This window comes from Cryptomeria japonica, chromosome 1 (genome assembly GCF_030272615.1).
Source record: "Cryptomeria japonica chromosome 1, Sugi_1.0, whole genome shotgun sequence".
In the NCBI taxonomy this organism is placed as follows: domain Eukaryota; kingdom Viridiplantae; phylum Streptophyta; class Pinopsida; order Cupressales; family Cupressaceae; genus Cryptomeria; species Cryptomeria japonica.
In genome coordinates this window covers 262,966,722-262,984,162 of record NC_081405.1, presented here as the reverse complement: position 1 = coordinate 262,984,162, position 17,441 = coordinate 262,966,722, and the positions used below count along the sequence as shown (strand labels likewise).

At 41.6% G+C, this 17,441-nt stretch overlaps 1 protein-coding gene across 3 annotated transcripts in view; it reads right to left on the bottom strand.

The window, feature by feature from the left end:
• LOC131873922 (inositol polyphosphate multikinase alpha-like) overlaps positions 1-17,441 on the bottom strand; it is a 233,511-nt gene that overhangs the window by 28,182 nt on the left and 187,888 nt on the right. Inside the window, exon 10 of one of the 3 annotated variants that reach the window (XM_059217098.1) lies at positions 784-943. The exons of the other annotated variants lie outside the window; for them this stretch is intronic. Within the exon in view, the coding sequence (XP_059073081.1) occupies positions 799-943 (145 nt within the window). The 3' untranslated portion in view covers positions 784-798. Of the gene's footprint in view, positions 1-783; positions 944-17,441 lie in introns of those variants that run through there. 3 annotated transcript variants of the gene reach the window in all.

Here is a 17,441-nt window from a genome sequence, read left to right as displayed (position 1 = left end):
AAATCTTGGCCATTCATTTCATTTGAGACTATATATACCCCATTGCCTCTCATTTGTAAGGGAGAGATTTTTTAGAATTGTCAGTATATGCTACAGATTTAAATACAAGTCATTGTTCGAATTGATGGTGATTTTGTTTAAGCGTGTTGCATTTGTGGTTCTCAATTCCTCCAAGTTAGATTAGAATCTTAGATTAGAATTTGCTTTCAAGTATTGTTAGATTGAATGAAAGGATTTGTTGAATGCATTTGTGTGTCATCCATTAGTCCATACCACTAGCCTCTTGCTGTTTGTAAATGTGCCTTGCCTGGTCAACTATAATTTTATGAACTTAACTTCAATTGTTATACATCCATTATTATGCATTAACTTGAATGGTATAAATGTTTGATGATAATGATTTGAAAATTTATGACATACACCTTCGATGATTGCACTAAGCTTGTGTCAAATTGTTCGACTTGATGGTGAGACCTTGCCTAGTAGGATTCCATTGAATCATTCACCCTTTTCTTGCATTCTAGGCTTTAGAATAGAATTCCTAAACCCTATTCCTTTTGCCCCTTTTTCAGGAATCCTTGTTAGAATAGATCAAGAACTTCATTGCAAAATCCTAAGTTATCAGCACACCCTATCCCACATTTATGCAAACAAAAGATTCGAACAATTGTGTAAGTCCTCGAGTGAAAACAACATTATCACATCAAGCAATTGAGTTACCCACATGTCAAGAACTGACCGTAGAAACCTTGGAATCGTTTTAGTTGACCAATCCTTTAGCATCTAAGGTGATTTTGTTCAAGAGAGAGTAAAATACTTTGGTACTTTATTCTGTGTTCGTATGTGCATAAAACACACATCAACAAGTACCCAGAAGCTTTTCTCATCAAAGATCCAATTTGTCACATCAACCCTTGCATAGATTTTATGAGCATTATGCCACCTGAGAAAGAAACCAAATCAATGATCAATAAAACATGAATTAAAAATCTTAATAACTAAATCAATGCATTTTAAGAGGTACAATCACTTGATTAAGAAACAAGAAAAATTTAGCAATGTTTTATTTCTTCTATCCTTCCAACCATTAGTCATGATGGTGCAAGCTTTCTTCCTCCATATCTCTTACTGCTCATTAATGTAGCTTTCACATCAGCCACCTTTTGAGAAAAAATGGGGACCTATATCTCCTCATCATTAGAGACTTTGAACCCTACTCTACAAATAGCAATGGCATCCACCATATTTTTGCTAGTAAGGAGACCCAACACAAATAAATTAAATATAATAAGTAATTGTAAAATGAAGAGTTTAAATTTGAATTCAAGATACCTCTAAATATAAAATTCAAGAGACAAAAGAATCAAACTATATATATAAAAAAAACACCTGACTGTGGAATGGAGTACTGCAATAGAAACAAAGTCTCCAATTGCACTTTTAGCTACACCATGATTTTCTTCCAACCCATGCTCTCAAGTGATAATTGGGAACCTGGAGTAGTGCATGGCAAACTATATGAATCTAATCTAGATGCATTGAATTTAGGCTCAATGCTAACACTACCATTGCAACTACCACTACCTACCAACACTCGAAGATGGACTAAAGGGAGGAATGGAAGAAGATGACTCTCCAATTCCACCAATGGCTGCCATAGCATCTCTTTGCCTACTTTTTTGTTCAATTTTCTGCTCAAAGGTTTCTAGTTGAATTTGCACTTCACGCATAACATCAACAGGCACTTTTATGCATGGTTTAGCATCTCAGCACGCTATATGTGCAAGATGGTATTTTATTCTATTAATGCCTCCTACAAGAAAAGCTGTTTTGCAATGAAAACAAGTTATCTCTCCATTCTTTTGCCAAGGATAACATGTTTCCAACAAGGGTCTCTTTTAACTAGGGTTCTAGACATTGTGATAGAGACAAATTTATAAATCTAGAGAATGCTAAAATAACATATAAATAAAAAAAGAATTAACATTTATGGTTTATAATCAAACTAGTATAAAAAGAATCAAGGATTTGCAATTTTAAAACTAATTTTTTTACAAAAGAACCTAGGGTTTGTTCAACAAAAAAATCAAACATGCCTAGAGTTTGTTCTTTGGTCCACTTAACCAAAATAGAAAAAAGAAAAAAAGAAATATAAAAGGAAATGGAATTTTTATTTAAAAAACTAAAAAAACCTTCAAAATACAAACTTACCTCTTAAATCTTGCTTGAAATCAATAGTAAGCTCTTCCTAATCCCTTGTAGACTCCTCTAGATGCATTAAAAGTAGCTACAAATCTGCCCAAATGTGATTCAACCACCAATTTTTTCTCAATCTCCTTGTTGGTTTTTCTCATTGGGCCTCACCTAGACTCAATAAGTTTGGACAGTCATATTAGACTTGGTGAGTTTGGCAAGTACTCGGCTGCTGAGTCTCCTAGATTCATTCAAGGTCGCTTGCCTCAAGACTCACTGAGTCTAGGCAATTTTTGGTGAGTCTTGGAACTATGATATGTACATATACATATAATATATGTATTGAATTTTTTAAAATTATATATTATAAAACAATGATACTCAAATTACCAATAAAAAATATATTTAAATACCTCATAATTTGCAAAAATGAGAATAATCAAATTCATAATTCAATGATTTGTCAAATATGTATATATAATGAAAATTACAATCAATATTTGACAATCTTCATATTGCTTTTCATCGGAAGCATCAACTTCTAACATTTGGTTCAATTTTAATTGAATCACGATGACTTGCAATGCCACTTCCACTAGCCATGTATTTTACAAGCTGCCTCATCTATAGATAGTCTTTGGCAAGTTGTGCAACAAGAATGTCTAATTCAACACACATTAGTGTTAGATCCCAATTCCTCGTCACTCTCTCAATGTAACCAAGTTTCTTATGTGACAAACCTTCATGAAACATGCCCTTTTTACAATTTAATCGCAGAGCAAAATTGTTTACTCCCCAAGGGTCAATTTGAATTATAGAGCAACAAAATGGAAATACATAGATAACATTTATAAAGCAATTTACAGAATATAACAAGATTCACATAGGCCAGAATGATATATCCTTTATTGCATTCAGATGGATGCACAATCAACACTACTGTTGGGGTTCCTTACAACAATATATATACTACTTGGTGGTTGGCGGAGGTACCAATCGTCGCAACCACCAACTACCTCGACGGGAACCCCACATGGCCAGTTAATTACATGACAAAACATAACAAAAAGTATTATTCTTATTTCTTGCCTAACATCAGCCCCCCCAAAAAAGTAGTCGTCTTCCAGACGATTGAAACAAAATGGGAGCCAATCTAATCTAGAAAACTAGTGCTGGGAGGGATGAGAAGGCGTCCCTGCCAAAACTGAAGACTGGGAAGTGCCTGTGCGGTGCTAGAGGTGCTGGAGACACTGAGTGGCTGTGGACTCCCGTTCTCTTGCCATCTTGACCATGTGGGCAGCTTCAACCACTTTGTTGCGAGATTTTTGAAGCTCCTCCTTGTGTCCCCGCAACTATTCCTCTCTTCGGGCCAGGTTAGCCTCCAACTCTGCCACCTTGACTGCCAATTCAGCCTTCTGCTTGCCACTGACATCCAACTCCTGAACATGTTTGGCCACCGTCTCCTCCAACGATGTCACTCGTGAATGTTCCTAGGCCAGCTGCTCCTGGCTTTTCTAGATGTGGTTGGCTAATGTCTTCCTGGCAGCCTCAGCCTCCCATAAGGCTTGATCCCATTGTACAGCCAAGGATTCCACCTTGACCACTGCCAACCTGCGGTATTTCAAGAACAGATCCCGAAATGTAGTCTCAATCCCGCACAAGAAGCTACACACACCATATCCTTCAGTCACTACCAAGTTGGCCATCCATGTGTCAATCATCTCCAGAGTCTCAAACTTCAGTCATCCCTTGTCCATGAAGCAACAAAAGAATTCTCCCTCATAGCCTACCTTCATGAAGTATAGGAATCGTTCTGCTACCTTGGCAATTCTTGGGTCTTGTCCAACCTCAATATCCTTCACAATGTTCCCCACATCATTGAGAAATTTGGCCATACCTTCCAATTGGGATGCACAGTGTTGCATAGTGCTGAGCGGATCCTTGGGATTGGGCTTCCCTAGCCGAAGCACAATTTCTTCTTCCTGAGGAGAGGAGGATTCCTCCCCTCCTGCTTGTTCACCTGATGCATGTTGTACCTGCAATGTCCCCTGGTCAATTTGTTGAGGATCTCCTACTACAAACTCCATTCTGCCATGTGGTGATTCCATCCTATCACCACCGACTCCACCAGTACTGCTAGGTGAAGATGGAAGCTCTGGCAAGTTCTCCACCCATATGCCTAGTGTCTCCAAAAGCCATGAATTGATGGTTTCCTCCTAGTGGCTAGTTCGTCTAGTAGGGCTCAACTTTACCAATGTTGTGTCTTGACAAGGAGTCATTTAGGTGGCAATGATGCCTCCACGTCGACCACATCAATTATGCGCTGAGGAATCTCCTCCATCAACTCTTCCCTTCTTGCGCGCTAGATCTTGTCCATAGGTTGGCCGCCTTGGCCTCCGCCTGGTGATGTGGGAATGGCAGCCTCTATTATTACTTCCTGAGTGCTTTCCCCTACACCTTCCGCTAATGGTGTGTCTCCAATTACCTCAACTTCATTTGCTCAACGCACCACACGAAAGGTCTCCTCTTATGCACTTTCCCCGTCAGATGAGGATGCCTCAAGAGCCTCCTCCTCGCTCGCCTCGCTTTCCATATTGGCAAACCATGCTACGTCCTGTTGTCTTTTCTTCCTCTGAGGCTCCCCACCAGCTGTCATGGTGTCCAAGTGAGCCCAGTAGAAGATAGGTGAGTTACAAGGCTCCACTCTGGGAAGTGGTTGTAGATTGCCCCTCTTGTCTGCCGACATTTGAGTATGTATGGCTTCCAAGAACATGCCGATGGGACATGTAAAACGCCTTGTGCTATAACCCCAAGCATTCTCGAATTCGCTCGAACAGGAAGGATGCTCAATTATAAACTGTACCATTTCGCAGTCCATTCATCAAATACAACATCCACACAACAATATCTGACCCTCTACTTGCCCTTGTCAGCCTGCTCTTAATGATGTCCATAATGCAGCGCCATTCTGAATTGGCCAAGAATGTCCTCTTCACCCCACGACTGCTTCCTGACTTCCAGATGTTGCTTCTACTCCAGAGACATCTTCCTCTTGACCACTAGGCTCCCCTGGTTAGGAATCCCAAACACCCTAGCGAACTCCATGTGGAGAAGGAGATGGTAATGCGGCAGCCACCATACTTCACCATGGTCCTGTGCGTGTGTCTATCATATCCTGCCACCATTGCCTTCAACACAAGCTCAAAATCCTTGATGTTGAACACAGGCATAAGTAGAATTTTGTCGACTCCTGCTCTCTTCAGGTTCATCTTGATAACATTGGAGTCGTCAATTTCTTCCCACCATGTCATGCAATCAGCGTTACCTGGAGATGCATCTCCAGACCCCTAGGACGTGTCTCGGAGTTTGGGACACGTCTCCCATCTCCCAAACGTCTCTGGAAGCGCCTCTCAGAGGTGAGTGCATTGGAGAGACGTCTCCTCACGTCTCCTGCGTCTCCCATAAAAAAATGTGGCGTCTCTCGTCACAAAAAATAATAAAAAAGTCGTTTTTAAAAAAAACCCAACACGACGTGACGAAAAATGGCCCAACAAAAACCTAAAACACACAGCTTTTTTCATTGACTTAAAACTTAAAACGACCGATGATTTTTTTAAACACCATTCAAAGCCGTAAAACGGAAAACCTAAATCGTAGCACAAAAAGAATCAACGGAAAAACTAAATCGCAGCACAGACAAGTGTCGCAGCCAGCTGAACAGGTGCAGGTGCAACGCAAAACAAGTGGGCGCTGGCAGGTTTCGACTCAGGTAAGTGCCTAGATTTCTTTAGTTTTTTTATTTTTCATTTTTCATTTTCGATTTTGTTTGGAACTTCAAGTATTTTTTTATTTTGTTTTTAATAAGTACTATTAATAATTTAATAGTTAATGAATCAATTTTTATTATAATTTTAACTAGCATTTATGGTTTATAATTTTAATTTATTCTATTTATATGTTATTGTAAATTTTTTAATTCTTTTAAAATTTGTTATAATAGTGTTAATAACTTAATACTTAATAGTGAATACTAAGTATTCGTAAAATTTTATCAAATATGTAGTGTGAGTTTTGAACTTTTCAATCTTTGTGACACAATGACAATTGAAATATGTGTATTTAAACTTGAAAGTTAATATTGAATTGTTAAACTTTTCCACTATTCTTGTTTTCAAAATTCTATGTTATGACTTATGATATTTACTGAAAATTATAAAATTATATTAAAAAAGTAATTTGTCGTCTCCAAGTACCCCTGTCTCCTATTTTTGAAAATTTGCCGTACCGGTACCAGTACCCGTCTCCGAAGCACCCAAGTACCCCCGTCTCCTAGTAACCTTGCATGCAATCGACTCCATTCAATCCTTCCCATGCCAAGGAATGCACAATCACTAGTTCATCCCTCTGTACTCGTGCACGAACTTTCTTTCCTTTGCTACTACTGGGTGTGGCCATGGTTCCTGCCTGTATCGACTTCACCTTGCTCCCATCCTGAGGGTTTCCAAAACTGATTTTTGGCATACTTATAAGTGACACAAATTCTCCTCTGCAGTTGCATAGTTGTCCTACCAATTGTACAATTCCTTCCACAAATCCGTTACTAAAACTATTTCTTCAATCACACTAGTTCTGCCACCTGTCTTCTTCGTACAAAAATTCATCCACGTGTTTCCCTTGGCTGTACGGTGACTGTCTGTCTTCAGTATGACTGTATGGTTGCACCAGGTTCCTGTCTAAAATGGTCACCATATGGACTTTCCTCGTGGCTTCCCTCTCGTCTCTCCTCCTTCGTATGGATTCCGTATGGATATATGTCTTCAATTATCCCTGTACAGATTCTTTCCAATCTCATACGGATTTCCCCAAACTTCCTGCAGACTCCCTCATGCCTTTTCTGGATTTTGCCAATCACTCTTGCTTCCGTACGGATCACTCCAGACCTTGGCGATTGGGGTATGGACACACACGATTCCTCTTGTATGGCTTGGCTCTCTACTTCCCTCTGTATGGACTAGTACGGCTTGACCTTTTTTCCTATGCCGTCCTCTCCTCGTACGGTTTTGTATAGATTTCCACCTCTGTCGCCTTGCTATGCCAATGATCCTGTACGGATTTGTACGGTGATTCTAAGCTCTCTTGTCTGTACAATAGCTGTGCTATGTTCTCTTTCCGTACGGGCTTGTACGGTGCTTCGCCCGTAATCACCTCTTGTAGTACAGAATCGTACGACCGCCTTCCACCAATGCCTTTTTCTTTCCGTACTTGTTCGTATGGCACCTTCCCGTCTACCAAAATCCGTATGGTTTCGTACGACAACATTCTGTCGCCTTGCTACTCCTGTTGTACGGATTCGTACAATTTTTCTGCATGCCAATTGCTCTGCTCTGTCATCTGTTTGCTGCATAAATGACTTGGTGGGGAAATTTTATAACATCTACTTGTTTTTAGGGTTAGGGTTAAAATTATACACTTTACCAATTTTTTATTAAATATCTTTTTGGCTGCATATAATTTTTCTTTCCTTGACTTTATTATGGTCTCCATGCTTTTTAATTTTTTCATAACTTGTGACCCTTCCCTTTTTATTTTTATTACATGCCTAACTTTTCCCAAGCTCAATATTTTCTTTTGTAAATATTTCTTCAATTTCTTACCTTTGTAAGAAAGTTTAAATTTTATTCTTCGAACCTTTAACATTTGTTGGTATTTTCCCACCTTTGACTTCCCTTGGTTGCTTTTTAGGGTCCATTCTATTATTTTTGGGTGTGCGGCCTCTTTGCTACGGACACTTGATTTCTTTCTTGTTGCGCCCAACTTGATCCTTTGTGCTCTCCCTTTTACCTTCCTCCCTTTCAACTGGCAGCCAACCTCCTATTTCTTCGTCGGTCTGTCTCCATCACCATCGTCACTATCTTTCGTTCCTCGTTTTACTCCTGAGGGGTCCTCCCATTCTGATCTCTGAATCATGTAACCATACGCAAATGTATGGTGAACGACTATAACATTCGTCAGGGCAACAAGTACCTACATACTCCAAATCAAAATTTTTGTCTAGTAACGGTGTCGGTCCCTCTCCCTTATATCCTCCATCTATATACCTTCCCCTATACTGCTGGTACCATGTCACGTTCTCCCCTTCAATCTATGCGAGAGCTGCAAGATTGGGGATTACTTGATAGAGTGAGTTGGGCGCTGCTTCCCTCTCGCCGAGATAGATTGCTGCCATGAAATAATCTTCCCCCTTTATGATAATCTTCAGACATGGCCCAAGTGTGGCACCATATTCTTCTAAGTCGATTTCCTCTTTAGCGTCATAGGGCTCTTCCTCCTTCCCAGCCTGCTCCTTTCATGCCTCAGCCTCTTCGTCAATGTCATACACTATATACCCCTGATGAGGACCTTCATACGGAGCCTTCTTCATCCAGTGTCCTCCAAGCCTCATCCACACTGTAGGGTCACCAAAGTATGCGTTAGTGAGTTGTTTATGGATTCGAGGCACTGCAATGCCCTCAATCTGCTTCGGCACCAATCTTTCCTCTATGAAGGTGATTGGTTCGACCCAATTCTTATCGGGTTCGTAAAATTCTGCTAGGACCACCAAATCTTTTTCTATTTCCTTGCTCCTGTCGATGGTCCAATCTACCCAACATATTAATTGCTATTACTGGCTTATCACGTTCTCGATAGATCTTCAATTTAGAGCCGTTTATAGGGTCACGTATAGGGTTGTCGTTCAAGGTAGAAGTTTTACTGATCCGTTCTTCTCGACCTCCTTGACTTTATTGAGCCCCAACCAACGACCTTTGAACTTCCCCGGTTGAAGTTCGTTGTGACTGTTATACTTCAAAACCAACTGGCCGAGATGGAAGTTTGTCCGCGAAAGATGTTTATCGTGCCAATACTTCCGTCGATGTTGGGCAACCTCTGTCGCCCATTATGCCATCAACCGACGTTCATCCAACTATGTGAGGTTCATAAGATGGGCATTCAGGCTCTCCTCATCCCCAAGTCATTTGTCTATTGCAATTCGTAAGCTTGGTACGCTATACTCTGCCGGCACCACGGCCTCTTGGCCGTTCATAAGCTGGAACGGTGTGTGACTGTCGTCACCTTGTATGTTGTACGGTACACCCAGAGTACCGTCGGAAGACGTTCGTCCCAGTCGTCCTGTTCCACTCCACATGACTTGTAAATGATCGATACTAGTACTTTATTCATTGCTTCTGCCTGAACATTTGCCCGAGGGTAGTACGGACTTGACAAATTGTGGAAAATTTTTAATTCCACTGTCATCATACGGATGACCTGGTTGACAAAGTGGACCCCACGGTCACTTGTGATCTGGATGGGAATTCCGAACCTGGTTACAATTTGCTCATACAGGAACCTTGCCGTACTCACGGCGGTATTGTCTGGGAGAGCTCTGGCTTCTGCTCACTTCGTCAAGTACTTCGTGGCTACAACAATGTACCAACATCTATGCATGTTGCTCACTTTCAGGGGTCCCACAAAATCCAAACCCCATCTTTCATATAATTCATGCGACTGAGAAGGAAACAAAGGAATAAAATCCCTTTTACGTGGTTTCCTCGTACGTTGGCACGTATCACATCCGACAACCCACTCACGCGCATTAGTATGCAAGGTCGGCCACCATAGTCTTGCCAGTAGTACCTTCTGTGTGGTGGCGTCGGGTCCTATGTGGCCTCTGACAAGCTCGTAATGTGCTTCTTTCAGTACACCAAGAATTTCCTCCTCCATCACACATCTCCGAAGGATTTGGTCAGGTCCCATCTTGTATAGTAGGCCATTGATCAGCTGGAATGTTTTGCTCTTCAGTGCCAACTTACGTCGTTCCCCTGGCGGCATGTCTCGTGGAAACGTTGAGGTGGACAAATATGTGCCAATGTTCTCATACAAGGGGGTAACATTGCTATTTGGAACAAGTGGGCATCTGTAAAGTCTTCATTCACCCCTTCCAGCAGTTCTCTGAACTTGATCCGTGACAACTGGTCGGCGATTACATGGCTCTTCCTTGGCCGTACTATGATTGTGAAGGTGAACTCTTGGAATAATAACAGCCATCGACTTACCCGACCTTGAATTATTGGCTTATTCACTAAGTATATTAAGGCCTAGTGGTCCACATAAAAGGTGAACGGTGTTGCCAGGAGGTAATGGCGAATCTTCTGTACGGAGTACACCATTCCAAGTGCCTCCCTCTCCGTCATGTTGTAGTTTCGTTCGGCCTTGGAGAGCAGTCCGCTCACAAAGAAGATGGGATGATCCAGTCCCTGTACGCCTACTTGTGCGAGGTTGGTACTGATGGCATAATTGGAGGTGTCCACATGAACGTGGAATTCTTTGTCCCAGTTAGGGTATGCGAGGATTGGTGCACTCACCAGTCGGGATTTTAGCTCCTTAAAAACTTCCTCTTGCTCCGTTCCCCACTCGAACGGTTCGCCCTTCCTTGTCAACTTGTGCGAAACTTTTGATAAACCTCCAATAATAGCCAACATGTCCGAGGAAGGATTTCACTCCCATGACATCCACCGAACTTTCCATGTTCACGATAACCCCTACCTTGTTGGGATCCGTTTTCAACCCTTTCTTGCACACAATGTGGCCCTATAGCTTACCTTGTGGTACCATGAATCGACACTTCTTGGGATTGAGGGCTAGTTGTGCCCAGTGACACCTCTCCATGCACTCTCTGAGTGCCTTCAGGTGGGTTACATGTTCACTGTAGATAGACCAATAATCTAGGAATACTTTGAAACTTCCGACAAACATCTTGTTAAAAATATGCAATATGATTCTCTGGAAAGTGGCTGGAACATTACATAGGCCGAAGGGCATCCGATTGTATGCATATACTTCATCCTCCACTATGAATGTTGTTTTCAGCTTATCTTCCTCTACAATGCTGATCTAGTTATATCCGAAAAATCCATCCAGAAACAAGTACATCTCGTGGCCCACCACGTCCAAAATGCTATCCGTGAACGGAATTGGGAAGGGATCTTTGACGGTTACGACATTTAGGCATCAAAAGTCCACACATATTCTGATCTGATTTGCTTCCTTCTTTAGAGAGATGACGATTGGTGAGACCCATTCACTGGTTTCAACCTTAAAGATAATGCCAGCCTCCAACATCTTCTCAATTTCTTCATTTACTTTTGTCGCATAATTCTTGTTCATTTTGTAGGGCCTTCTTCGTACGAGTTGGGCACCGGGTATGAGGGGTATTCGATGTATGCACAATTCTGGAGGTATTCCCTTCAAATCCTTGTACATCCATGCGAAAACATCATTGTATTCTAGGAATATTTTGAACATTGTTGCTTTTAGTACGAGGTTCCAGTCATCCCCGACAAGGATCATCTTTGGATTGTCGTCATTCCCAAGTTGACTTTCTTCACATTGGATTCCTCGTACTTGATGGCCTTATCCCATTCAAACTGGTGAGCACGTGTATCATCCACTCGTGCTATACCCTCTCAGTACTCTTCATACTCTGGAGGAAAAGTTACATCCTTCGTACTTCCACCTGATTCCTAAATCTCACAGATTTGTAGCATGTGACAATCGGGTTGGAACACCTCGTAATCCTCCATTTGCTAATGGAAGAGTCCAATAAGAGAGCTAGTTTCATCCTCTGAGCATCCCTCTAGCTCCAATACCCCTTCGTCGTTGGGTTCCATCTTCCCCCTTCCATCTTGCGAACCCCATTCAAAATCATGCGAGTCATCCGAGTCAAAATCAATGGATACCAGTTCCTCGCTTACCGCCTGACTCCTCAAGTCAATCACATACTTATGGCCTTCACTCTCAATGGAGAATGTGTTTTTCTTCTAGTTATGATTCGCCTTCACCATGACCAACCAACCCCTCTCGAGGAGAGCATCGTAGGCCTGTTTCTCTAATGGGAAAAGGACAAAGTCAAGAAAGAAATGTTGGGTGCCAACAACAACCTTTTGTGCCATGAGTATTCCCAAGGGCTTGATACCATGTTGGTCGGCCCCGACAAGGTGGAATGTTGGTGGCCAGAGAGTTAGTTTGCCTAGATTCCTCCATGTCTCATCCGACAATACGTTCACTTCGGAGTCATCGTTGACGATGGTGTTCGTCAACTTCCTTCCCATTATCTCCATTTCTACTACGGTTGGCTTCCAACCGATACTCATAGTGAGTAGTATGGGGTATGTGGCTAACGTGCTAGGTAGTTCTGTTGCCATCATGGGGTTCGTGCAAGATGGTTTTTCTGCCATCTGACGGTGTTCTTGGTCAATGGTGTTGTCACCAACTACATTTGTAAGAGCCATTTTCAATTGTGGTATTGTCTGCAGAAGGTCAAAAACCCGAACGGGTATGGTAGCTTGCAACATCTGTTTGATTATAGCTTTTTTGGACTCTGACCGAAGTGGGGTATTGGCAGCATAATGTGAGGCCCTTTGTTCTTCCGCCATCGCTCGTTCCACATCCGCCTTTGCTTTGCAGAGTCTTTCCTTCTTCATATGAGGATTGGGGTACACTACCTTTTTGCTCTGCAATCTTATAATTGCCAGTACCTCCTTGTCCGGCTCCTTGACGTCCAACATATTTACCCCTTTTTGCTTTGGGCAGTCAGTGTCCTCATGGTTTCCAGGACCGCACCACTTACACAACAAACTTCCATTATTGTTTATAATCTGAACTCCTGAGCAAAGTGGTCCCACTCATTACATTTGCAACATTGAATCATGGGTCGCCCCTTCGCATCGTACTGGATTTTATCCTCAGCGTGTTGTTATCGGATCGGTTGTTCCCTCGCCAATTATTGTGGTATCCCCCTAGTGAAGCATTGGAGTTTGCTGGTGGTTTAGGTGGTGTGGTTGGTGGGGTAGCTTGTTCCCCTTGGGCGAAGAGCACTTGTGTGGTCCACGTTTTTAGATTGTACGGACATTCCTTAGTAGAATGTTCCAACACCTGACAGATGTCATAAAAAGGTTTCCTTGAGCATGTTCCCTTAATATGGCCTTTTGCCTTGTACTTGGTGAACCAAAGTCCTTTACCCTCTTTGCCACTCACCTTGTCAACCTTCAATTCCTTCAACATCCACATCATGTCCCTCCAAAGGGCTTGTACGGTTTTGGACTCTTCGTCGCTACTCTTGTCTATACTGTCATCATCACTCGCCCTCCTCTTTCCTTTTGATGTTTTATTCTCACTCTCAATATCCATCGCTCGGTTATAAGCTTCATCATATGATGGCAGAGGGACCACCTTCATCTTCCTTTTGAGGGACGATACAAGTCCTTCCATGAGCCATCATTTCTTCAATCCATCAGCTGGTTGGTTTTCCATCTTGTTTAATAATTCCAACGATTGTAAGCCCAAACACTTTCACTTTTGCCTTGTTTGGTATTGTAAATTTCAGCCACAATCTCGTTGTCATCCCTTAGGAGTTTGAATTCCTCTTGGAAGGCCTTCATTAGCTCATTCCATCTTGCTTGTTGGGCATCGAGATCTGTATACCAATCAATTGCGATCCCCCGAAGGGTGGCCAAAAATGCCTTTAGCCAGTAGTCCTGGTCATCTTGGCCATTTGCCTCCCAAATGGTTATACATGTTTTGATATGCCGTATGGGGTCCTCCAACACGTCTCCTATGAATCTTGGAAGCTTTTGTCTCTCTGGGGTATTTTGATTGTGTGGCATTATTTTCGCTTGGAAGGAATTATGTGCCACCTGGAAGGTATCGTATGCGTTTGACCAGATTGGACCATTCTACTCTACACGTCCTCCTTCTACATCCTCCACACCTTGGTCACCCTCGTTCCTATAGTCCCTTCTTCGTGGGGTCTTTGGCTCCAAACCTCCAATTTTTGACTGCTCCGTGAGAGAAGTTCCCAATTCTATACTGATAATTTTCAAAAAGTTCAACAACCTCACCCTTCAGGTCTCGTACAACCTCTTCGTTACGTTTAGATTGTTCCCACAGATTACTCTCATATTCAGTATTCTTCACTCGATGTTGAGTGAGCGGCCTGGTCGGCGAGATCTTCCTCCGCTATGTCTGGAAGTGGTAGGTTCCTAGAAACCTCTACCAACTGATTCTACATACACGGTTTCTGCCTCTCTCGACAACGACTTCGACTCCTGCTTTGCCTTTCTGGACTCTTGGATCCTTCAGCAATCTCCCTTAGCTAACGTCTTTGTTCACTTTGTTCTTTGATACGTAGGGACCTCCATACTGATCCCTCGTCTACCTCTCGGTTGGTACTAGTATGTGGTCGGTCTTTGTTAGACGTAGGGGCATTAATTGCCAGGGGTATGACGTCTGCTCGTATCCCTCTCTTCCTCTTCCCTACGGTTCCGTTCTTCGTACTGCTATAGTATTTGCTGTCGACAACATTCACGACTGATTTCTTTCCTCTGCTCTTGTTGTTCAATGAGATTCCATGCCAGTAGTTTGGGAAGGCTCCCAAGAAGATCAAATATGATAGGATTTACTGTGAGTTCGTCACGTACCATGCCTTCAGGGACTGCTCTCTCCCGAGCTTCCCTCTGCACGTACTGAGTGACCGAAACGTCCCACAAATCCACCAAGTCCTCTGTCAGTTGATCCTCCCATGCTTCCGCCTATGTGACCTCTTCGTATGTATCACTTTCCGTAACTATCAACTGTTGTTCAAATGATCAGCCCATTAGTGTTTACTGCCTGCGCCACCTTGATCTCTGGAATTCGTTTCGGCAACGACGCTAAAATGTTTACTCCCTAAGGGTCAATTTGAATTATAGAGCAACAGAAAGGAAATACACAGATAACATTTATAAAGCAATTCACAAAACATAATAGGATTCACATAGGCCAGAATGATATATCCTTTATTGCATTCAGATGGATGTACAATCAACACTACTGTCGGGGTTCCTTACAACAATATATATACTACTTGGTGGTTGGCGGAGGTACCAATCGCTGCAACTGCCAACTATTCCTACGGGAACCCCACATGGCCAGTTAATTACATGACAAAACATAACAAAAAGTATTATTCTTATTTCTCGCCTAACAAAAATTATGTATGCAAACATTTTTTAGTTTATAAATATGTTTAAAAAAGAAAAAAATGTGTGTTTTTTTTGGGCAGCCCTTGGGTTTGCCTAGATTTGGCCCAGGTTTACCCAAGGTCCTTCCCAGGCACCCCGAATTCCCTATGGGTCCTTCAGGGTATATGGGAGTGACCCTATGAGAACCCAGTGGGGAACCAGCAAGAAACTAGAACCCAAACCATACCCACAGAGGTACGGGGGTGGAGGGATTAAGAGGAACCCAGTAATAGAGACCATAGGTTGTTTATTACTGATATTTGAAATTGTGGGATTTGCAGGCTCTTTATAACTAGCATTTGAAACTGTGGGATTTGCAGGCTATTTATAACTAGCATTTGAAACTGTGGGATTTGCAAGTTGGGCACATAGCATTAGATGGCTACCAATTTCAGTAGTGTATGGTTGTAAACGGAATGTGCACAAGTTGGACAAGCTGGTATGAAGGAACAAACTCTTGGAGGGGAGATAAGATTTGGGAAGCCAGTTTTCTGAGAGATAATATCAACAGGAGCAAATCCAGAACTGTAGACATTTTGATCTTTTTAGGTTTGGTGGTGCAGCTAGCAAAGACTATCTCAGTGCATTCAGCCACCTTGCATATTGGAATCTCTTCAGCTTTACATTTTTCATCCAGAATAAAATATCCCCACTTGATTTTTTCTGAAATTATTTGCAAATAGAGAATATAACATAACTGTGAAAAATAGATAATTTGCTGATAGAAAATATCAGATTTGAATCTTTCAAAAATTTAATCAACCGCTGTTACAATATCATTGGATTTTTTCTCTTTTAGACAAACATAACATCATGCAATGCTAACACCAATTTACCAACAGACCTAACTCTGAAATACATTAAACGTGAGGCAATAATAATCAATTTACAGACATGTAGCAGCATGCTCAATCTGTAGGCAAACAACAGCTCATTAATATCTTTGTTCCTTAGCAATGGCAAGGCTCTCAAGTGTAGCAACTGAGTCAAGATGTTCCTATAAACATGCAAAAACACACCTTACGCGCTCAGATCAGAAAATGACACTTTTCCTCCTCAAAACTCAGTCAAATCTGGTCTAATCAGCTTCAATCATGACTGCAAACAGCTACCACACCTGGTCAACCACAATGGGATGCCAAATAATGCCTCAAAACACCAAACAAACACCCATATTTGTCACACGTGGAACTCTTGGCAATGGAAGCCTGCATAAATTGGCGATTTCGTCTAAAAACTCATTTCTAGCTGATAACCCATGTATTAAGTGTCCATTCTAACCGCCTTGCATCCAGAAGACCCTTGGAAAAATACTCAGAATCAATTTACAGGCCCTTCTAATTGGGCAACCAAGAAAGAGGACCAACTAGCTATCAATGCGTGTACAACCAAGACCCTAAAGAATTCTATAATCTACTCCAAACACTCTGCAACTCATAAATTTGTCTTGTTCACAAAATTTCACAAACTTAACCTTCGCCTTTGAAATAATTTTGTAAAGCATTACAGTGAAACACCAGCATAGTTCCTGTGTGAAACTAACAACAAATCAACCTGTGAGGATCTTTCACCGCCAAGGAAGATAATCTTCTTGAAGGTTTTTGTTTTCAAGAAACATACCAGCAATATCAAAATCCAAGCATAAGAAAATAAGCTTCAAAATGCCCTTCTTATTTCCTCCTATGAAAGTCACATTTAATTTTTAATATTTTGCCTTCAAAACTCAATGCCCACCTTATTAGAGAAATAAATTAATTTTATAAAAATTAAAAACTTATGTCTCCAAGCACCCAATTACTAAATATAAAGTCACTTTGATAATTTAAATATATATTTAATAACTTTATAATGAACTATTATAACTTAGGCATTTAAGTAATTTTTTCCATTTGACCCACAGAAACATCACTAGAGCATCGAATCCCAAAACTGACTATGTCGGACTGAAACGAACAACAAAGAATTATAATTGAGGCTGTTATGGTGACTTTCCAAAAACAGCAATAGGCTCCATAAAAAGTGGAGGATGGACCAAATGTTCGAAAACGCTTATAAAAGGGTCATCCTGAAGCATGCTGACAACAAAGCTAAATGCCATGATTAAAAACTGGAAATATGGTGAGCAAATACCCATCCAAGAACTGTAGGGCT